Raw genomic sequence first — 23,770 nt, forward strand, 5'->3', positions numbered from 1 at the left:
CAATCTTGTATAATATTGGTATAAGATTAATTACCATAGATTAGACGATATTCTGGGCAGTCTGAGCACTCCAACTTACGCTCCGGCTGAAAAATAGTATGCCGGAAGCCAGCGGCAAAACTCACAACCCATGCGATGCTATAAGGCCGAAACAGATGCAAGGCCGAGTTCCGTTTGCTAAATCACCAACAATTTTAACGTTTACTCACACCCTGATTCTATCGGAGGGGCTTATATTCACTCAGACCTTTAGTGTACAAGTGATTTCGTATGACTTCAAGTGATTCCGGATAATTTCAAGTGATTTCAGATCTTTGCAATACACTACGTCTAATTTTTCCCACTTCGTATGATTTCATGCGATTATATGTGATTTCACGGAATTTCTAATTGTTTTTACATAATTTCATATCGATTTCACACGAATTGGGGTTTAACATTGATTGTAGAATGACTTCGTGACGAGTATGGTAGATTTCCATGCAATTTCGGCTTGTAGGCAAGAGATTTCACGTGGATTTACATATCATAACTGTAATTCTTCTTTTACGTTGTGATGTTTTAAAACTATTTCTGCTCGTTCCATAATATATTACATATTTCGAATTAATTTTATATCCGTTATGGCGGATAGGGTGAAAAATGTAGAAAGATCAGAAAACAGAAGTTACAAACTAAAATTTTCGAAGTCGTGAATATCTATGTGACAGAATTTAAAAAAGCAGAAATTAGAAATATGGAAGAGTTAATTAATGTAAAAAGGTCAGAATTCTGACGATTCTATGTTTCGGTTTTGTGTATGGGACATTCTACATCAAATTAGCACCGCATGTACCTCACCCCCTTCGATTTGGATCATTTTTTAGTATAATGTTCTTGCCGACCCAAAAGTGTCTCAGATTTTTTTTCAGATTTCTTGAGCCACCCGTGAAATTTAAAGAAAATCTGAAGACCTATTCTGAAACCGCCATTTTAAAAATCTGAAAGTAATCAAACAACACTATTCTTTTTCTATTTTCTAGTTTTTCCATGTCAGAATTGGAATTTTTATTTTTTTGGTCGGGCACAACTTTTTCAAATATGAATGGATTTCAATTTTTCTGGCATTTAGAGAAATGTCAGAAGTCCTGAATACAGTTGATGCCACTGTAATTTTTTATTCGCACTGTCTATAATATGTATATTACACAATCAATACAAAATGCGCTTAATTCTGAACTGCTCTTTCTTTAGACTGTTTTCTTTTTGTTTCCGATCGGAATCGATTACGGAATCATAAAGTTAATGTAATTTTAGTTACAATCTTCCATTTTGAATTTCTCTTCATTGCTTTCAGTTTTTTTCGGTTCACAATTTTCCAAGGCATTGTTTCAATAACCTGCAAAAACAATTAGAATGGCATTAACTGTATTCAGGCCTTTGAACATTTCTCTAAATTCCAGAAAACTTGAAATTCATTAACATTTGACAAAGTTGTGACCGATAAAAAAAAATTTCAATCCCGACATCGAAAAACTAAGTATAGTAAATATTGAGATTCCATTATCGTGTGGTGCTTAAAAAACATATTTTAAATCATAGAATCAGTTTGAATTTTATTCAAACGCGTGGATTATGCGTGGAGTTTTCGTTATTGCGATGCTTGTTCGCTTTTTTTTATTTTATTGTCAGTCCTCCGTAGGGTGGTTTCCTTACTAACAATTAGTAGTTTTTATTTCAGTTTTTTGTTCCATTAGTTGCTTATTATTACCTTCTAGTAGTTTCTGCCTCTTTTCATTACACAATTCTTAATCTCTCTTTTAAAGGGTTCCACAGATTTTTGTCGTACTTCATCTGATGAATCATTACATATTTTATTTTTGATTCAAACAAAATGTACACTTTTTTAACCTGAAAAGTGGGACGACTGTAGCGTATGATTCTCTTTTATACTTTTTTCCGCAAATTACTTATCCCGTTTTTCGGAGTTTCTCTCTTCTTTCTCAATTTTGAACTAATTCTTACTGCATTATTATAAATTTTAAATAATATTATAGTTTTTCGAAGAATAGAATTATGACACATCCGCATAATAGAAAAAATGATGATTTTTTGTACAAAAAATGCTTTTATCCGTTTACAGAGTGTTCAGCGAGCAGGAATTCCTGGAAAACCGAGAATTATACGGGAATTTGAAATTGCCCTTAAAAATGCCAGAAATATACGGCAATTTCATATAGTAGCCGGGAAGTTTTTCATTAAATTGAATTTGCATAAAATTTCGTCCTAGGTCTAGTAATGCGATCCCTGACTCAACTTATTTCACATTAAGGGAATGTCCTGGTCCATTGCGACGCTGAATTATATATATACATATATTGCAGTCGACGTACCTCAATCGCGAAAAAGGACTCAACACTCCCTTCTTATAGACAATTCTGAACAAAACTACTTCAATACATTTTCATTTGACGCAGAAATAAAGAAATGGCATGTACTCCACAAATTTACTGTAGCGATTTTACAGAAAGCATCCCATCTCTTTATTTGTGCGTCAAATGAAAATGTATTGAAGTATTTTTGTTCAAAATTGCATATAAAGTAGGGCAGTTTAACCCTTATCCCTGGACCTCGTTATTTGGCGATATCGCCCAGAGCACCCCCTTAAAGACGGTTACCCTAATGGAGAATTTTGTGTTTGTCAATAATGAAGCTGACGGAACTTATCCGACGAGTACCGGTCGCAGTCATAAAAATTTGCCCAGGGGTCACCGTACTTAAATTCTTCAGTCAACGTTCTGTATGACTCATCGTCCTGTTTACCTGTGAAAGACTACCGTCTCCGTCGGACCTCGCGCGTGTCGTTATATATTGTGAGACTCCACAGAAGAAAACGAAGTGTAGCATTCTTGTATAATACTGTTGCGATTGATTTACTCTCTTCACGAATCCAGATTCAGCCTTGCCATCACGCTGGAGACACGGATTGTATAGTTATGTGAGGTTGATATCAGTTACGCAGAGTACGACCGAGAGAGCGTCAGGCGTCTGTCATAAGCGTCTTGTGCCCTAACCTATAAATTTGATCGTCGGCTATCAAAAACGATTTGTTTATTTATTTTATTAAACAAAAATAAACTGGGGGGAATCAAGTAGAGTGTAAAAAGATCGAAAACAAAATGCCACCGAAGTGTAAATTTCAAGAAGGTGTGGTAATTGTAATTATTTTTACTCAAATTGGCGATAGTTGAATCCATAATTATTATACCATTGGATTTCAGGAGAAAAAGTACTCTGTTTTCACGGACCATTAATATACGAAGCCAAATGCCTGAAGTCTTCGGTTACCAAGGAGAAACAGATTAAATATCTGATACACTATGCGGGTTGGAACAAAAAGTAAGTAACCGTTTATTCTTATTTTCTGAACTCTACCGCGGTTCGCGTGTATTTGCAAGAATACAGGTTATAACAAATGTTAAGCATTGTTTTGTAGAATCATTTAAACACAATCTTCAATCTCTTTCCTAATATTTGTTCATTTGGTTGTTGAATTATTGAAACTATCAAAATCCAGTAAATGGGTGGACTTTTCTTAAGTGGTTACATGTTCATATGCCCATTTTCCTGATTTAATAAACCTGGATAGTTCATACGCTCCAAAATTTGGAAGTTAATTACATTACAATTTCTGAAAACCAGCAAAAATTTACCAGCACTTATTGAATTATAGGACAGTATTTACTTTTTTGTGCAAAGTATTCTCTACCACTATCTGAATGTGATATCACCGTGCTTATGTAATGGGTAATTAAATAATAAATCATAATCATTAATAAACAAGCATTTTTTGAGATGAGGATACTTGAATTTGATGTATTTTGTGTTTTTGCATTTGATATATCGCGTTTTGCACAGATGTATACTGCAACTGGTTTTCTTATTACCATATTGTTAAAACATTCTTATTTACCTTAAATGTCGGAAACATTCTTACCCAACTTTTAATGCGAGATTGCCATTCCAGGTAAATATAAAAAATAATTTCACAAATGCAGTTTTATACCTTACATTCAGGGTTGATTTATATTGAGAACAATACAGTATTATTTTTAGTATGAAACCTGATACATTAGTCTTTTATCATATCCTAGATACTACTGTAATGGAGTAATGTCACAAATTACATAAGGGGACTGATGACTGTTTACTTTTAGTTGGGATGAATGGGTGCCAGAGAGTCGAGTGCTGAAGTATAACGAGTCGAATGTACAAAAACAAAGAGAAGTGCAACGTGCCCATTCAACTCAGCAGCCTTCGCACAAAGGTAAAAAGACTGGGACCACTACTAAAGCCCAAGGGCGTAGAAGTGAGAGTGGCAGAGACAAAGATAGTGAAAGTCGGGCAAGTACTCCTGTTGGAATAGCTGAGAAGACGGGGGGCCGGTCTACCAAAGGGCTTGGCGGGGGTGCTACACCGTCATCGTCCCATGATTCGTCGTCTGATGCACCGCGCAAAAAAAGAAGGTTCTCACTTCTCTTCACTTTCTATAACAACAAGTGACTAGATTGGTAAAAGTTTTGTAGTAGTGTTAATAGAATCAAACCGATTCATTTATATTCAGCCGCGTTGATCCTTCTGTGGAAACGGAGGAGCAGTTCTTAACAAAAGTTGAGGTGAAGGTTAAAATGCCGGATGAGCTGAAGCCGTGGCTTGTCGATGATTGGGATGCTATTAGCAGACAACGCAAACTGGCAATACTACCTGCAAGGAATACAGTCGATCGTATTTTGGACGATTACGTCAAATTTAAGACATCTAGTAAAACCAACAACCCCAATAAGTATGTAAATGTTCAATTTTAATTGAAAAATTTATGACCAACTAGAGTATGCTCAGACCTCACTGTAATCAGTTTAAAAGTCCATTACTCCGCTCCAGCAAGTCATAGCCGCATAAACCATGGACCTGAGTGGAATGGCACTAAATCGAGTTTTGGGACCATTGCATAACACACAGACATACGAACTGACAACGCAAATACGTTTTAACTTCTTTTCTACTAATAGTTTAAATAATAGCTCGGACAGAAACATTATTTTTCATACTAATTTTTCTGCAGAGAAAGCGCTGTTCTAGAAGTGACAAAAGGCGTGCGGGAGTATTTCAATGTGATGTTAGGTACGCAATTACTTTATCGATGGGAACGTCAACAATACAGTGAAGTAATGACTGAAAATCCAGACTCAACTCCCAGTCAAATATACGGAGCTTTCCACCTACTCAGGCTATTTGGTAAGCGACAAATTTATTCTCAAGTCTTGTATTGGATTCAAAGTAGCACATATCGTTTCAGAAAATGATTTAGTTAAAAATATTAATCATAACAAACCTAGTGAATTTCATAATTAATGAAAGTGCAATTTTTTCAATGAGAAAAATTAACGGACGACCAGGAGAATCTACCCTGGGACCAGTGGAGGCCTATACCTGGACTTATACCCACTGGACCACCAGGTTTCCTCGCTACCGTCACGTTAATCCTTCTCATCTACTGTCTTTAATTAATTGCATATATATTCTTGACCAGTCAAAATAGAAAAAAAAAATCTAAAAGCGGCATACGCTAGTCGTTGTAAATAAAACTCGTGTAATAGGCCGCAGTATGCAATACAAACCATGCTTTGTGTTAGTCACCCAAACCTTGCAAGCAAGATACGTGTATACGACTTTGCCCAACGAGTACGAGTGCGATGTAGTCAATAATATCATATATATAATGTGAATTTAATTTGAGTAAATTTTAAAGTACTCTAATAATTTCATCCTACAGTGAAACTTGGCAGTATGTTATCTTACACACCTCTCGACGAGAGAAGTATTCAGTTACTTCTGGCGCACATACACGACTTTTTGAGATACTTGCATAAGAATAGCAGCGACTTATTCAGTCTTCAAGATTACGGAGCAGCACCACCGGAATATCACCGTAAATGCAATTAAGTTGAATTATGCAACATTTATATTAAAACGTCAGCAAAATGAGCCATTGCATCCATTTTACCGCTTATTATAATCACTGTCAAACTGCATTGTCCCTCTTGTATTTACTATGCAATTACCATAATATTTTCCTCTTTCTCTTTGGTTTAATATTTTCGTATTCAGTTATTTCAAACTTGTGTGCAATTTCATTTTTAAATAAAATAACCTCATACGAAATTTCTCTTGGACTGTTTGTCCACAAATATTAACCCCTATAACGTAGGTAATTATTGAAGTGACATTTTGTCGGGGTTCCGATAACATTCCCATACATTTTTTTTGTTATTGTTCTCAATCAATCACCTACTATGGAATGTAGGGCGTGATTTTACCCGGTATGAAAAAAATCATTCTCGGGATGACTTCTGTGTGTTTGACCGAAGAATGTAAGCGCTTGCCAAAGTTTAAAATACACGCGTACGATGGCAGTGCAGGTTAAATTATTGGAATTTCAAACGTTGGGAGAAATAATAGTTTCATGATATGTATCGCCACATATCGCCACTTGATCACTACGAAATACACGTAATCTGTATTATTTTCGTACCTCAGCTGTACTACCGTATTAAGCAGAAAGGTGGTAACTTGTTTTCTTACCATTCTAAGATATTCAGTTTCATATAATAATATTTTAGCGGACAAGTTCTCATATTTGAATTGAATCACGAAGATAAAAGATTATATTACTTATTCTAGTTATAAAAATGTTAATTATTAGATAATAAAGTAGTAAAATTGAAATTTTTTGTATTAGCTACTTTGAGAATTATTATTTGTAACGTTTAATACTAAGATTGCCTGATGTATCTTATGAATTTGAATAATTTAAAAATTATTTGTCAATAAAATCTACTTTTTACATCATTTTCTGGGAAAACATATTAGAGAGAGTATCACAAGCAATGAAATACTTAGATATTTCAATTGCAACTTAAGCTAAGGGTTAAGCAGCTACGCTAAGAATACTAGGATATTTTAGTCTTAACTTAAGAGGTTATGCTAAGAATACTAATATATTTTGGCGTAATTTATTAATATCTTAGTAGTTGATACAGTAATTTTACTATTAAAAAATACTTTAAATTGATTATACAGTAAGAATGTTCACCAATCGATACAACATCATCTAAGACTCATAACACATTTTCGTGAAAAAAGTGATTTACTACCTCTGTGCGTAGTACGGTAGTATAACATTAGTCTGCGAACAGGTCTGTAGGTCACGAGACGTCATATAAAATGTTTCGTCAATATTGATTTCAACGATGCAATAACCATAATAGCAATGCGTTTGTTGCCTGATTGTCAGAAAACTGTGCCATCGGCACAATTTATTTTTGCCTTTTTACAAACAGCATAACTTCGAGTGTTGCACAATATCTGAGCGGATTCAATTTGTGAAGAATCATCAATTAAAAAAATGGAATGAGGGCGTGTCAAGTTTATTACATTTAGATTTGTGCAAGCTATGAAAAAAATTTTAACCACATTTTACACAATTTGGTTTTAACATGAGAAAAAATTCACGCATGAAATTAAATATAAAAACTTCGTGAATTCGTCGGTGTAAACAGAGGTGCTAAAATATCCGTTTTCATCGGTCGGTTCTATTTTGAAACGGCGGATCGTGCGGCTGGCCTAGCGACTATAAACGCGAGGCAATTTTTACGGATAGGAAAATGAAAACACGGGTCCGAGGGAAACTTGATTCCCCCGATGCCAAAGTTGGAGTAACTTCATAACGTACGAGACGACAGAGAAAAAATAATACCTATAAGTTTCAAGAATTGTTTGCATGGCATAGTTATTTGATACGCGTATACATTTTATATCGCACACCGCTGTACAATACTGTGGGGGGAAATGAGCGTGCTCGTTATGCTCGTCAGAGATTATACAGCTGTTCGTTGCCCCAGAAACATGTCGTATTTATAACATGGGATACCGCACGCATCTTTCGTTAATGTGGGAGGCGCATAAATTTGGCGCGGCGGAAAACAGTCGAACACCATAAACGGTAAAATATAGCTAAATGTCATTTAATTTCAAGAATTTAACCCTCGTTTAACGTCGTGTGTATGTATAGAAATAACTACTTTCGAGGGTGTTTTCCCGGAGGAGTTCTCTGTTTTGAAATTTTTTATTTTATGCCAGCAGTTGCGATAGCTTCTGCCATCTGCAGGGAGACGCCGTCCACGATACATCGGTTATTCATAGCGCAGATTATTTCAAATATATGATACGTACGATACGTGTAAGTATGCAGAGAGAATTTTCTTAGAATTTACGTTCGGCGATCCGATATGATTTTCGCTTTTCTCTGTAATACGATTCGCGCGAGGAACAGAAGCAAAGAAATGAAAAAGGGAACCGGGTACGAATCACTTCATCCCGGCCCTATATAGGAGTACGATACGGATTTATGTTGTTAAATAAATAGATGGATAAGGTCTCGCTCAAGTTTATGACACACTTATTTATAAAATTTACCTCTTCATAACGGTTTATGATATTCTGCATCGCTGCAGGTTGAGTCATCACATAAGTTACACACTCTGTTGTGGTTCGGTGAAGGCTTTTCTGCCTCCCGACAGTGCTCTTTTATACTCATGCACTGTAACAAGCGTAGCAATCGATTGAAACAAAATCTAATTTAAACATATTTCATCGATTACGGGTAAGTTTGTGCACTGCTTTTGCATCCTTGCCCGTACCAGCATGGATTCATCTTAAAATCATTGCTTTTCGCTTGTATCTAAATATGAAATATGAATCTCCGTGAATAATAAACTCTCTTCTGTGTGAAAATTTTATTCTAAAAAAAATCAGAGTATTCTTAAATGAAACTTTGGTGTAAGTTAATTTTCTATCTGTACACTATTTCGTTATATTCAATAGAGATTCAATCGAGTGCGATAACTTAATTTAGTCTCATGATTTTCCCAGAGGACATTCAAGCATTCTCTTCGGCCAACAAAAATAAATAAATAGCTCACAGTTCTAATAATGAAACTGAAATTTGAATAAAAGTTCAATAAATTAAATTTGATGTAGAAATGTACTACTCGCGAAACCTTACAGGGATGTATGTAAAAACAACAAATAAAACAGGATAGTGTTGTCAAATTCCAAGAAATCACGAAGTTAAATACGGCAAAATTGTAAAATTGACAATTAGGTATCTTGGAATGAGTTGACAGTGAATCTGTACGACACTCTAAGACTTTTTAATACGGAATCTCCGTTCACAGATTTCGTCGAAAAACTTGTGGTGCTATGCATGAATATTAGCCAAGAAAGATCGCACCAGAAACATGACAATCCCAAAGATCGTGATCTATTTTATCAAATCATCGGCATCGAAGTATCACCGCGGGATTGGGCAATTTCATGGATATATCATACAGCAGGTACTTTGGACATTGAAACGATTGACTTTCAAAGTCTGCCGGAATACGCGTTCAAAGGATGGAGATGACTCAGTAAGCCGTGGCACCTTATGAGCAGTTTTAAGCAAGTAGGACACCGGCCTTGCGGCCAGGAACAGAACAACTTTGTTGAGATATTGCTAACTATTATCTGCAATGGACAAGGTAAAATTGCATATTCGGCTGATAGCCAGGCCATATGGTGGTCTATTACTTATTACTATCCTGGCCTTGGTCTCGTTTTGTCCAGTCGTCAGTTTACCGAGCAGCGCTTGTAACCGTAGAATCTTCCAAAACAAAAAGGAAATAAGATCGTCAAAAGTTTCGATAATCTCTTTTCTGTTATGGCATGCTGATTGCAAATCCCGACCATGAAGACACGTTACGAACTTTCCGTTTCATACTCAAGCGGTTTATGATACGCACTTTAAATTACTCGCAATTATCAGCATTTTTCACGGTGAAACATGAGCATATCAAGTGCCACACGATCTTTGTCAATCTTCTCTTATCAGTACAGCGGTTGTTTTGACCGTCCGCGATTATTACAGTGTAATCCCATACGACACGGCATACTTGAAAAATATTTAAGAAACGTCTCGTTTGAAACATGTTATATATTTCACTGCAGCATTTTAGAAATATGTCACGATTATGTCCATGTCTGCATATATAACTTGCGAAATATTTTCCATAAATATTTCATAAGTTACAAATGCAGACACAGACACATATCTGATACATTTTTGACACGTTGCATAAACACTTCATGCTACAAACGAAACATTTCTGAAACATTTTTAACATATTTCGTGCCATGTGGTTGGTTAATACGTAAAGTAAAAGAACGTATTTTTAAGTGGATAGCAGGATTTTTAGGTCACCGTAACCTAACTTTGGTCCCGAACGTCGACTCTAAAATCCCTATTCAAAGTCCGCTGTGACATACTTCGCATAATCATGTCCTAAGTCGGTATTTGAACCGTGATCTTCGCATTACTAATCGCACATTCTAACCAGTACGCTATACTACCGCTTATGAGGTCTTTCTAGTTTTCTCTGTGTCATTTCCGCCGAAGTAATGTAATGAAATTCGGCAATAATATAACGAGTGATTAGTTTAAAAAATTCAATTTTGTCGGAACAGTATATTGAATGGATCATGTATTATAGGAAGATGGTTTTAAGTGAAGTTTATAAAAGTACTGGAAATATTGGGTGGCATCTTACATATGTCTAAAATATTTCAGCAATATTGGACACGGCATATTTGAATCGTCAAATGTTTTAAATATTTTTGAAATAAAGAAACTATTACGTGTAAAATAATATATTTCTGAAATTTTTACTGATACATTCAACTGTTATATTGCAGTTGAGATGTTTCCAAAACATTTCAGAAATACCCGAAGTCTTACGTTGCAGTTGGAATATTTCTGAAACGTTTCGATAGTTCCGGTGATGTGATATTACATTTGAAATATTTTTGAAACGTTTCGGAAATATTGAAAACGTTATATTACACTTTACATATTTCAGACACATTTCAGAAATATTCTTGAAATTATGTTATGAACTTGAAATATTTCTGGCGTATTTCATGTGTTGTTGATCTGATTTACTATGCTTCGAATTCCTTTCGTCACAGTTTCTTTTCTTCCTCTTTGCCATTCTATTCTTTTGGGACACCGCTGACAATAAGTTAGGGTACATGGAGACCAGAGCAAAGTAAAGCTTATTAATCGGATGAGATGTGTTACGGAAAGTTGTAACTGACGGTGCACATTAAGAAAAATGTAGTGGAATGAAATAGAATATACAAATTGATAGATGTAGGCAAAATCCAAAACTTCATCAAAATCCACATTCTCGAAATTCGTAATTCATCATTGCTTCGTCATACTGCAATTCTAATCACACAGTGTTTTTGAGTTATAAATTGCAGGTGTATGGTTTAATTAGCTTCAATTAGTCGATGGGTCTTGATATCGGGCATAAATATGTGTATACCTGTATAGGTGAACCGTGACGGAATTTGTTTGCTCACATGATCGTGAGGTACACTTGTGAAGCACACATGAACACACAAGAGTGTATTCGTAATACACGGACGTAGAGTTCCTGAGAGACTATCAAGAAACGCACGATCAACCGATCTCAACATTTCAAGAACTTGCCCGAATATGAGTCAAGGCTGCCCTCGGGGACCTTACCCACTTTTCCATATAAGGTGGTCAACTGACCGGCTCATGGTTCACGCCTGCGTATGTATGTTCGTTTGTAATACACATTGCATACTTGAACGCAAGTGCTGGAGCGCCCAGATGCGAAGATAGGTAAAGAGAAAGAAGAGTGAGTGTGTGTGTGTGTGTGTGTGAGAACAGAGAGAGAGAGAGAGAGAGAGGAGGAACTCGTTACTGACTCGTACAGTTGACGACGAGTTACGTGAAATTAACCAACAATGAGATGTACGATCACACGAATTCGTAGTAACTCACCATGAGTATAATTACAAATTTCACTTCGACGATGGAGCAAAGTGTATATGTATTACGTATAAAGTTCCTACGGAACGGTTTGCGTTTTTATCCCATGATCCTGGGAACTTACTAAAAGAGAGATATCTTACAATATTGCTTGTTATAGCAAGCGGGGCTCGTTACGTATTATAACAGATCTTCCTCATGTCTCGTTATTAATTACCACATGGGACAGAGAGAGTCTTGTGTAACGCTCAGTGGTACTTATAGGTTTCTTCCGCTGAGCCGGCAGCCACTGACTTTGGTTTGCAAGATGGTAACATACGTATATACTTTGTATCAAAAGTGTGAATGTGAAGATCGTATGAACAGTTTCGTTTGCCAACTCCGGTTGAACCGAGAATCTGCTGCTTTTGGATCGGCTGAATCGCTTCTACGAGAAAAAATAAATCCGGAGATAAATCATTTATATAAATTTCAAAATCATCCTGTGTAACAAATATCTCCCACAGTCCGGAGTGTGCGTTACGAAATTAACACGTCTCGAAATGACATTTTCAGTTTGGTGTTTCCAAAACATACGATTATTCTCGAACCGGAAAATTTCTACCGGTCCTGTGTGGTTCGGATAATTTAACGTATTTAAATTTGACAATAAAAATATCGTATGCCAACTATTGCGTCCGACAGTAATTACTAGCTATTACATTTTGAAGAAATGAATCCAAGGTGCCAATTAATGAACCGAAGAAAGGATAGTGCAGAAAGCATTATTATACACAACCTATCTCCATTCATCCTCTGACACAATCAGCTGTTTTTCGAAGTAAAAAGCGACTTATAGACTCCGCGATCACTGGCGACTCGTCGTATTTCAACCCCGAATTTTTTTGCGGATATTTTACGCTTTCTCAGGCGCCTCAACTGCGAAGCGGACCGTCTTTCGCGGCGGTTCCTACACGAGCGTGTGCGTCCATCTGCGTATGTGTGTGTCGGAGAGCAACGCGACTTCGAAGTTGCCTATAGTAGGGGGTGGCGCGATGTGTTTTTCAAACCGTCCGCCAGGAGCGCCCCGAAGAAGGGAGTACACGGAGAGTTTGCGGTGCGGCAGTCGTTACTTGACTCGCAACTCTAACACTCGTCAGCCGACGAATCTATGTAAGTATCAAAGTTGTTTTTTCGCAAAATATAAAAACGACGATTCGCTCGTTGTACCGCTTCGCGAGATAAGTGAAGATATCGTCGCAAATAACGCAGATATTTGGAGGAATCTTGACGGCTCCGGTCACGCGCGTCAAATTCAGTTTGAATTATTCCAAAGTACCGCGTCAAATTTGAACTCTGCTATTTTCCGCGTTCGATGTTTCAACAGTGTTTCGATTGTATTTGACAATTCTTCCAGAATCTAGGAATTAGCGAAGCGTGTTTATTTCAATCGTCATCTTGTGTGAATGTTGGTTTATCGACTCGAAAATAATCTACCCGGTGATACCGAATGCGACGGCTTCGTCCTTAACATCAAAGTGTACAATTTTCTGCATTTATTGTTACTTTTGCGTCTTATAATTAATTTAAGGTATGCGACAGAACGAAATATAGACGATTAATATTAGCCGACCAAGATAGAGAATGAAAGACAAGACCGCGAGTTTTGCCAATTCAGCACTTTCGCGACCGATGATCCAGATAAAATGTGTTTTGACGAAGGGAATTATAAACGGTTCCATAAATTATCGCGTGTATTTCTAAACTGACATATATGGTAATGATATGTTATTAGCAGTGATTATCAAAAAGAATAAAAAGTACGAAATAAAAAAATAAAACATTGAAAGAAAGAACCGTTCAATCGCTGTCAATTTTTGCGAAACTCTGAAAGATTGCAAATTATCATCAAGGTGAACGTATTCATCGTACATATGCGATGCATACCTATAAAATGTTTAACTGTTCGTTTGAATACACAGGTGCTTATCACAGTCGAACACCTGTATACCGTACGTTACATACATACATACATACATACATAGGTATATAAAGTCAAGGATTGCGCAGGACAAACGGGATGAAGTCACCTACCAGAATTAAAAATCGTCTACAATAGCTTCGTCGGTTGTTAGAACGGTCCCGTGACATCCGTCGTTTTAACGCGAATAGTTTTTATGGAATCTTACATTTAAGCGAGACATACTTAAACAGGATGAGATGAAAACGAAGATCGGGAGTGACGCAAGTCCGGCAATTCGCTATGTATCGTATCGGAACGAAACGTAACAGGACACCGTCGTCGGTACGTCGACGGTGCTCGGTCTGCGTAACCCGAAAAGGTCCGCGACGGCCAACGCTTCTACCTCCCTCTGCAGCCCCGCCGTCGCCCTTGTGCGTAAAAATAAACCCTCTCATCTCGTTTCACACTGCGAGCGATTTCAACCGTTCAAGATTTGCCCATGGTGTTTCAAATATATGTACAGATATAGACTTACCTATTCGTACACACGTACAGCCAAAGCAGGGGGGCTGTACGGAGTTACCCTGAATTACTTTGTCGCGAATAAAAAGAGTAAAACAATTGTTTTCCTTTTTATTCAAGTCGTTCAATTATTCCCGCCATTTTTTGGATTATTCGAAAAATCGGCGTTCATGTGGATTATTATAGATTCTTAGAAATTATACAAGTTTCAAAAGAATTTTGTTCAAATATCATTTTTTGCATTTCGCGGACTGGCGATCAGCGTTATGAACCCATGAACTATTAGTGAGAATTTTGTGTGAACCTAAGTATAAAATAGTCAGATCGCTTATTGCGTGTCTGCAGCAGCGGCAATGCAATCTTATCTCGAGGTTGGCTTAGAATTCGGGGTATATTCCTTTCGGTAATTACACCGAAAGAGAATGCGCGGAATGTGTTACCTCGATACTGAGACGCTGAGTGACGTCTTACGTTTTGGTCCCATCGCATTCTTTTACCGATTGTATAAATGATGTGTGCACATGTATAGTTTGTACAGGTATATATATCATATATGTTAGACAGTTCTTCTTCGAGTTCGTGTATTAGTCACGCTACCGCAGCCTCAAGTTCCGAGCGTGTATTTCAGAGAAAGAGAAATAGAGTAGAGAGAGAGAGAGAGAGAGAGAGAGAGAGAGAGAGAGAGAGAGAGAGAGAGAGAGAGAGAGAGAGAGAGAGAGAGAGAGAGAGAGAGAGAGAGAGAGAGAGAGAGAGAGAGAGAGAGAGAGAGAGAGAGAAAGAGAGAGTGAGTGAGTGAGTGAGTGAGTGAGTGAGTCGTTTGGTCCGATGACTGTCGTAGGTCTTATAAGTACGTAAGAAAAATATTCCTCCACATAGCCCGAGAAATCTGCACGCGTAAGCGGCGTATTGCCGTTACTGCAGATGTGTAATCGAGAGTTTCAGACTGACAGGGTTACCTGATAGAGACAACGCTCAACGTCATCGTTGTGCCAACGTAGGAATGCAGCTCCGGTCCCATTCGGGGGTGGGGAAAGAGGGAAGGCGTGAAAGGGAGGTGAGGGAGAGGGGTGAGGGTCATCTTGGGCCTTAACAGCTCCGTTCCTTGACTCTCCTTGGCTCTATTCGCTTTCGAATATGCTCCTTCGGAATGCCGTGACATTGAAAATGGTTTTTTTTTTCTTCTTTACTTTCTTCACCATTTCTTATTTGCTCTTGTTTCATCTCTTGTCGTTTAACGGCTTTTTACTAATACACGAAAGCGAAAGTCACGTTGAAACGTTGCTCGCAGACTTCGACGATGAGTGCATCAATGAACGATTGAAAGAGCGAATGTTTTTGGATCCACCTTAATGCTGGCATTGTCTTTCGATTTTCGCGGTCTTTGTCCTTGCATGGCATTGTCAATTGACTTTTTAGCTATCGAGACGTACATGCACGATCTCTTCGGGAATACCAAGGTGTGGGATCCAACAGTCCGGGAAGTCCTTGAAGTTATGAAAATATCATGAAAATTATCGTTTCTTTTTCTAAAACTATCTAGAACTTCACTCGCCTTTCGTGTGGAAATCTTTACTGTTTTTCATCATAATTTTGAACCTATTTTTTTTGATCTTGTAGTTGCATGTACTTACGTATTTGGAAACGATTGATTTTTTGATCGGTAAATCGCGTTTCTCCCTGTTCAAAGTCGATGGAAAGCGTTATGAAGCATCTTGACTGCATCACGTCGCGGTTTGGAACTCATTTAAGCTTGCAAAAAATATGGACAGCTGAAGAATAAAATGCACTTCAATAAAATAACAAACGATCCTTCGAGACGCGATACCTTATATGGAACGATGAGTCTGGGATTGGTTCAAAGGTATTCCATCAACCAAAGACCATTGTATTGCACCGCTTGTTAGAATTCTTGTTCAAAATAATATTGTATTCTCATTTCAATCTGACGAAAGAAATCATTCATAAACAGTCATGACAAATTGATACAGTACTGGAAAGTTTGCGCATCAATTTGAAGACGAAGACGTCTTTTCGAGATCGTTATTGTGTTCGGCCAAAAGATTCTATTTACAATAAGTATCGTCGTTATAGCAGATTACTGCAAGTATACATTTTCTTCGAGATGATTAAACAAAGGTAAAAATCTGTGACAAGTCTGACTCTCCTGAGGCGATTAATGGCGGAAATATATAAGCAATTGTCGGTTAAAAAATAAATAGTTTCAAATTTCCGACAGTGATATTCTCATGTTAAGAATGTGCGAAATGTGATCCGACATGGTTTCCAATATCTTTTTTTGCCTACACAGATTGCCTGTAAAAGTTGATCTCAATAATATCACACAGAGTATCGTTATACTTATGTATTACATAAGAGGGAACGTTTGCAAAATCGTTGCCTTGACCTGAACTTGTGTGCGACATATCACAGCAGATCGCCAATTCTAAAAATTCCAAAACCTTTCAAGGAACGATTGTATGCTCTAGGTCATTTTTAATTTGATTTATGGTAAATTTGATTTCATATGAAACAAATTTAAAAACAGTGTCTTGATCGCTATTGATTAGACTTCACTTTATTAAATATGGATGGACAGTTCGGAAAATTCGGAAATATTGCGAATCTCTCGCTGTTTGAACGAATCGAAGAACAGATTAAGTTTCTCAGAACACGCGAATGAGAAGAAAAACTTTTATGCTTGTTATTATAAAACCAAAAAACAAAAATCGAGTAAATGACCACATCTCATATTAATTTCTGCAGTGAAATGTCAGCAAATAAAAGAACAACAATTCCGTTCGTCTCTTTCGTTCACCTCAAAGCTCTTTGACCGTGGCCAATAGTGAGACAGTTCATTCAAACTTATGAGCTTTATCCGCCGTATGGAAGACTAGATGTAATATACACTACACGTCGAGTCCCTAAGAGCTTGAAAGTTTTGGATGTGATATTATGGTGGTGTGCTAGGCTGCCCGGGCAGTTCACAGCCAAGACCTCCCTCTATAAATAGGAAACCTCGTCATTCACTAATTATACTTCGATGCACGGTTCTGCCGTCGAAAGCTTTCGGGGCAGGCGATATTTCCGCTCGCTTGCAATCCATTCTTTTGGCACAAATCCCGAATTTTTCTACTTCTTCTAAATTGTTCCTCTTCTTCTATCTTTTATTCGCACTGAATTAACAGTGTGTTATTCATATAATGAGCGGTCAACATGTATTAGGCATACATATTTTACCGCTGGTACATGCGGAAGATGTAGAGCGAGTAATGTTGAATTTTTTCAGTGTAGCCGTAGCAGATCTAAGGGCGACACAGACACTTGTCCTCGTCGATTATGATAGGCTCAATGGCAAAAGGAAATGAAAGAAATAAAGAGAAAAAAATAGCCTTATTGTAACGTTGTTTCTTTAGTCTGGCAAAATATTCATATACGTGCTCGGTTGTTTTTGTGAGTCAACGCGCGGTGTAGACGCTTTTAGCGAATTAATTCACATTATAGACAAGATATAATCCGTATAGTATGTATGTTGGAATTATAATACATATTAACATCGCTAAAAAAGGCGAAAACGTTGAGAATGGAATTTACCATGCGGTTTGAATTCCAACACTAATATTTCGATTCGTGTTGATGAGTTGTGACATAACATTGTGAAAAATAATCATAACACTGAAAGAAAAACAGAAAAAAAATTTCTGTCGAGTCTTAACAATTACGAGACTTATATATTCAAGTTCAATATACGTTTAAAAACAGTGTCTGATGCCAAGTATTATTATGCGAGTTTCGTATTGTAATATATTTCGTGGCGAGTACGGCTTCTGGGGAAAAACAGGTCTCCGCTCTGCGAAAAAAATCATTCGTCTTTTGCGACTAAGAGTTCAACAAAATTGTCCGAATTCAATAAAATTTTTTTGCAGCTGGTGAAAATGAATATTGTGTGACTCCAGATAAATTTTATTTGATCTCGCCAAATCGTTCATTGCTTCGGTGAAAAATTAATTCGTATCAACGACATATTTTGTTTGATATTCAATTCATTTCAAACAAAGTATCAATCGAATCTAAATTAGTTTCAGAAAAACCTTGGTAGACATATTTTTTGAATTTTCTTGTTCGTTATCAAACTTTTTTCCAGTTCGTCAGTTTAATGAACATTTGTAACATATGTAACGAATGAAATTGAAACTTATCTACGTCTGCACGCGTGAATCACTGTATTTATTTATTTATTACTTGTTTGTTACAGAGTTTTCCTCGTGCAAAGGTAAATTAAAAAAGTCGCTACCATGGACGCGATCAAGAAGAAGATGCAGGGAATGAAGCTGGAGAAGGACAACGCGATGGATCGCGCGTTGCTCTGCGAACAGCAGGCTCGCGATGCGAACGCGCGTGCCGAAAAGGTGGGTGGCACAAATTTTTCAAATTTGACAGCCGTCTCAAGCACGTGCGTTTTATTTTCATCCTTCGTGCGAAAACGACACTGAATTGTATCGGTTTGCCCAACGATTACATCCACTGACTGCAGTAATGATCTTATGCAAGCTTAAATTTTTCACAACCATGTTCAATTTTTTTATTTTCTTACAGCTATAATTGTGATGGTGGCAATGGATTTTGTCACTTTCAAGACGAAATTGTTTTCGAACTATCTGTCGAGCAAATGGAAAATCTAAATTTTGCTTCCCAATTTTTCTCTCCACTGATTTATTGCTACTATAGAAAATGATGTGACATATTCAATAACACAATGTAAATTCGATCTTTACGAAAACAGGCGGAAGAGGAGGCTCGTTCCCTGCAGAAGAAGATCCAGACCATCGAGAATGAACTTGACCAGACCCAGGAAGCGCTTATGCAGGTCAACGCCAAGCTGGAAGAGAAGGACAAGGCTCTTCAAAACGTGAGTAAAATTGGTTACAAGTCACTCGTTAGGGATGAAAACACGCGAATAATAGTTATATCAAACACAACCTGTAAGTAGTTAAAGTTTCTAGTCTGACAGATAGGTAATTTCAACTTTTAGAGCCGCTCTGAAATCAGTAATTAATATTCTTTTTACGTGCAATTTGTGTGTTGCATTTACGTAGCTATCTTGTTACTTTCATTGCCTATCTGTAGGCGTTCATGCGTTAATTTCTCAATGCTTGCAACACCAGTTGCGTAGCCTCGAAGGGTTTGGCATAAATGGAGTTCTACGCACATCTAGAATGATATGAAAACTCAAACCCTGTGAAGAAATTTAAAAAGTGCATCCATTCTATCCATTCTATTTTTTTGTTGATTTGCTATAGTACCTACGCATAAGCAACCGAGTCAACGTAATCTTGACACGGATTGCCTACATCTCGACGTTTTCATGTTCCGGGATATTTAGGCATTGAACTCTGGTATATTTACGGCCCTTGTTTACACTGCTTCAAAAAGTTTCCAAAGCTGGTGATTTAGCTCCAGGTCGCATTTGAAATTATGTACCAAAGAGAGAAAAAACGCTTGCGCCAATATTAAGAATAATTAATTCCGCTCCGTTCTTTAGCCGGACGCAAAAATTGGACCTGCAATATCGCGCTGGTTGGTAAGCAGCTAGGTATCGAAAAGTAAAATCGTTCCATATGGCCTCGAAAAATATACCACAATCCTCAAAGCTGTAAAAAACTGAAAACATCTGACGTTAGCAAGAACTCTCTAAATATAGATCAACGAGTGATAGAAATACGTACAGGTACGAATATGTACAACGATCGCGTCGGTATCGTGGCGTTTCGCTAATTCGAAGAAAGCAAAAAGGAAAAGTAAATTTCTACCGACGATGAAAAAAGCTCATAGCTATTTACCATAATATAACACCGCGGTCGAATCCGTGTCATGACGAGGTGGTGAAAATTTGTAAGCGCATAGAAACCGCCTGCAGTTGGCAACGCTAGTAACAGCGGCGTTTGCCGTGTTGCCGACGGTCGGGGATTCGCAGCGTCTGACTCGATCCTCGCAGGGCGTCGCTGGCTTCGCGTTCTCGACTGTCAGGGTGGCGGAGGGGCGTCTGGTACACGGTTAGTGCGCGGAGTCGCCGCGTAGCGTTGGTAGGTAGCGCTGTTAGTGAGTTGTCAAGCAAGGCCGAAACGTCACGTAGCCGAGGAGTGAGGAGAGAGCAAGGAGCGAAGAAGCGGCCAGCATGCCAGACTGCATCCGCTGCTTACGTGCGGATTCCTAGAGTGACAGCCAACATGGCGGAGTGTGGGTTGTGCGGTGGAAGTGCGTAGTCTATGATCGAGCCCTGCGAGCGAGGAGACGAGGATGCACCAGGGTACAGCGTCGTCGACGACGCGGCGTCGCGGGCACCAGCACCACCCGCGACACGCGACGCGGCGACGTCTTGATGCCTCGAGCCGCGGGGGACCCGCGCAGTGTGGTCCCACGGGCGTCGCGATTCCCGATTTCTTCCCGACCGACGAGGCTCCCCCCTCCGCCGATGAAAACCCCGGGAAAAACGAAACTGCGACGGAGAGACGGCAGCTCGACGCCGAGTTGCGAGCTCGCGACGAACAGCTGATCAAACCAGCTGACGAGCCGGAACAACATTCCGAACGCCCCGTTCAAAGGCCCGCGCGGTGTGGCCGGAACGAGGCGAAGGCGACGATTGCCGATCCGACGGAGCCGAGTGCGAACTCCAATCGACACCTCGGCCCGCGAAATGTCTCCGAGAGGTCGAAGCACCGCCGAGGCGAATCGCCGAGGAGCTTTCGAATCGAGGCGAACAGGAGCCCCGAGCCTGAGCACGCGGTCGCGAGGGCTCGGGGCGACGGAAATTCCGACGACGAGACGTCGAATATCGAGGAGGATCCGGAGCTCGTCGAACTTGCCAAGATGCGTTGCCCTAGCGAGCGGACCGAGGTTCAGGCCGAGAAGGAGGCCAGGCGACGCAAGAGGTGCGCCGATTATCCCGGACTCGCATTCGGATGCTCGATATTCTCGAGCGACACTATGATGAAGTTCAGCTTGATTAAAAACGAGCTGCAGAATATAATGGGGAACCAGCTGAAAAGGGTTAGTATACACCTTTACGCGGGAGACTCGGGTATGCGATGATTCTTCGTCGAAAGGCCGCCCCACACGTCCTCTCTCGCTCTCTTTACCCTCTATCCGTACGAAGTATGTACTTCGAAAGCTGGACCGTCGGTGTGTTCTAAAAATAAGCGACTTGCGCCGAAAGCGATACCCGCGGGGGTTGCGTAATCGGCGTACACGCGAATTAACGCGCTATCCTTTTCTCAAAGTCGCCTCGAGGAACACCCACGGGATCACTATCAGCCGCGAGGAGGGAATTTGGGCCACCGAATGCGCCAAATTAGAGACGAGGCCTTATTCGCATCGCGACACAAAATAGACCGAATCTCTCGCTGACCCGTTTGTAATTTCAGAACCGCTGTTGCCATTTGAAATTATACGCGCCCACGGATAAATTTTTTTACCTCAATTTTACAATTTTTTTTGCATTTCACTCACGATCAACCGTGTTCCAACACTTCGAACGACTTTCCGTATCGTTATTCATTCTTTTGTTTTCTAAATTTATTCGTACATTCCAAACTCAATCGAAGAATCAGCAAGTATATTGCAAGCATGTAATTACACTTGCAACGTTGAGTAAGGCTATGGCTATCACCGTCAAAGCTCGTAATCGGCGTAACCTTTAAACTTGCGACCTTGAAACGGAGGTCGTTGTACTCGGTGTACGAAATGCTAAGGAAACATATGCGTTCGAAAACTTCGAAATCACGCACGAACATAACGGACTTGTTTGAACTCGGTTCACGGCTTATTTTCCGTTCGGTATGCATACGTATGTACATATTGTACATGCATACCTATATACTCGTGGAAAGATGCGTCATAACTATATTCAGCAAGTATACCTAATCGTTCCTCACGCCACTGCATACCGTCTAAATGCCACCGAGCTTTCCTGCTGTCTAGACGATCCAAATTTCTCGCAGTTAACAGGCATCTACTATTAACTACTGAAAATCGAATCGTCTGTATCTATCTATTTATCTATATATCTATCTCTCTCTCTATCTCGCAGCAAATAGGAGCAATAACTGACAATTAACGAAATCGTTTAATTGAACGGTCCTCTTTATACTCTGTTGATTATTATTTATTTACTTTCTCAAACCGCGCTCAACGACAATACACGTTACGCAACGGTCAGTCTATCTCGCTCGCGGTCAAATTCACGCGTCCCTTATCATTCATATCGCCCGACACTCTCGCTGTCATCTCGCCAACTGTCATCAACGGCTCTCACGCTCTCCACGTTACCGTGACACCTAAACACGTCGTAATTTCCCCCTCCATTTCGTCCCCACTCTTAGTTCCGGCGATTGCGCAATCTAGTAAATCCCGACCTCAAAAGCCCTTCGCTTTTGTCATCGTTGCGCGTTCTTTCTTCGCCTACTTCTCGTCGATGTTGTCCGTGTGCTACGGTGTTTACGTATTTTTCAGGATTTGATGCAAGTTTAATGTAAATACACATGTATCACATGCGACAAAATATATGAGAAATAAATATTGCAACGAAAGAATTATGTATATAGTTGCAGGATTCAGCACATGACCATCTTGGGTAATAATTTCTTATGTTCAAACAAGGAGGTTGCTGGCTGGTTGGGTAGCTTTTACTCATCGCCGATCGAAAATAATGATAATCCTTTCGTTGTTGGGTTTAAGTTATTTCGTTATTTAAGTATACATTAATAATAGACTTTCCAAGTAATTAGTATATTTTCCTTTTTTCAGTTTTGATACTTCTCTTTTCATTTATTAATTCTTGGATTTTTATTGATGCGTATACACATAAATGAAAATCATATCTTGATTCTTTCATCGCCTTCGTAAATAGAGCGGAACTTGCCGATTTGCATATTGCAAATGCATTGATTGCGGCTTCGTTTTGGATTCCTTCAATATATGTTGAATGTGTCGTTTACAAATAGAACTATATACAGAGTACAGTGGTCAGTGTCGACTCCCAGTTAGTATACCGGGACTGATTAACGGACCGTATGTTGATATACATATTTATATAGACATAAATTTCACCAAATTACGTTATGCGGCATAGATGATTGGCAAAAATTGTAAAAAAAACTTGGGATTAATCGGAAAACTACGGATTGAAATGAAGTTCAACTAGGGCCATCCTGTATATGTATAGGAAGATAAACCGCAAAGATAAAAAGCAGACCTCTGATTTCCTTCGAAACAGGAAAGAAAGATTTTTTCTTCAAACTGTCTATATGTTTGAAAACATGTAACATACGTTTACAAATTATTCACGATATGATAATCCATGTGATCTGGAATAT

The 23,770-nt window shown here is 38.8% G+C and overlaps 3 protein-coding genes and 1 long non-coding RNA gene across 23 annotated transcripts in view; 3 read left to right on the forward strand and 1 right to left on the reverse strand.

Annotated features, from left to right (window-relative positions):
• Nucleotides 1–23,770, forward strand: part of LOC124307408 (fasciculation and elongation protein zeta-2-like) — a 396,278-nt gene that overhangs the window by 328,083 nt on the left and 44,425 nt on the right. The gene's annotated exons all lie outside the window — the stretch shown is intronic.
• Nucleotides 335–6,813, forward strand: LOC124307364 (mortality factor 4-like protein 1). 3 transcript variants are annotated; one of them, XM_046768976.1, is made up of 7 exons: nt 2,317–2,852; nt 2,934–3,186; nt 3,261–3,378; nt 4,197–4,505; nt 4,604–4,822; nt 5,102–5,274; nt 5,813–6,809. In XM_046768976.1, exons 2-7 carry the CDS (start codon nt 3,159–3,161, stop codon nt 5,980–5,982), a joined length of 1,017 nt encoding a protein of 338 aa, XP_046624932.1. In that variant the 5' UTR covers nt 2,317–2,852; nt 2,934–3,158; the 3' UTR covers nt 5,983–6,809. The 3 variants fall into 3 exon arrangements, with proteins under 3 accessions (XP_046624933.1, XP_046624932.1, XP_046624931.1); XM_046768977.1 differs by lacking the exons at nt 2,317–2,852; nt 2,934–3,186 and adding an exon at nt 335–499 and having other exon boundaries at nt 5,813–6,813; XM_046768975.1 differs by having other exon boundaries at nt 2,317–3,186.
• LOC124307352 (tropomyosin Per a 7.0102) overlaps nt 12,934–23,770 on the forward strand; it is a 40,946-nt gene continuing 30,109 nt past the window's right edge. For 8 of the 14 annotated variants that reach the window (XM_046768933.1, XM_046768937.1, XM_046768940.1 and 5 more), the window contains exon 1: nt 20,682–21,446. In XM_046768933.1, coding sequence (XP_046624889.1) covers nt 20,697–21,446 — 750 coding nt within the window. In that variant the 5' untranslated portion in view covers nt 20,682–20,696. Of the gene's footprint in view, nt 13,091–18,654; nt 18,809–19,182; nt 19,309–20,545; nt 21,447–23,770 lie in introns of those variants that run through there. The other 6 variants (XM_046768943.1, XM_046768946.1, XM_046768944.1 and 3 more) reach the window with 3 other exon arrangements.
• Nucleotides 18,671–20,349, reverse strand: LOC124307421 (uncharacterized). The gene is made up of 2 exons (XR_006908810.1): nt 20,240–20,349; nt 18,671–20,050 (listed from the first exon to the last, which is right to left on the reverse strand). It is a non-coding gene; the product is annotated as an uncharacterized LOC124307421 (long non-coding RNA).

This window comes from Neodiprion virginianus, chromosome 6 (assembly GCF_021901495.1).
Source record: "Neodiprion virginianus isolate iyNeoVirg1 chromosome 6, iyNeoVirg1.1, whole genome shotgun sequence".
Taxonomy (NCBI): Eukaryota; Metazoa; Arthropoda; class Insecta; order Hymenoptera; family Diprionidae; genus Neodiprion; species Neodiprion virginianus.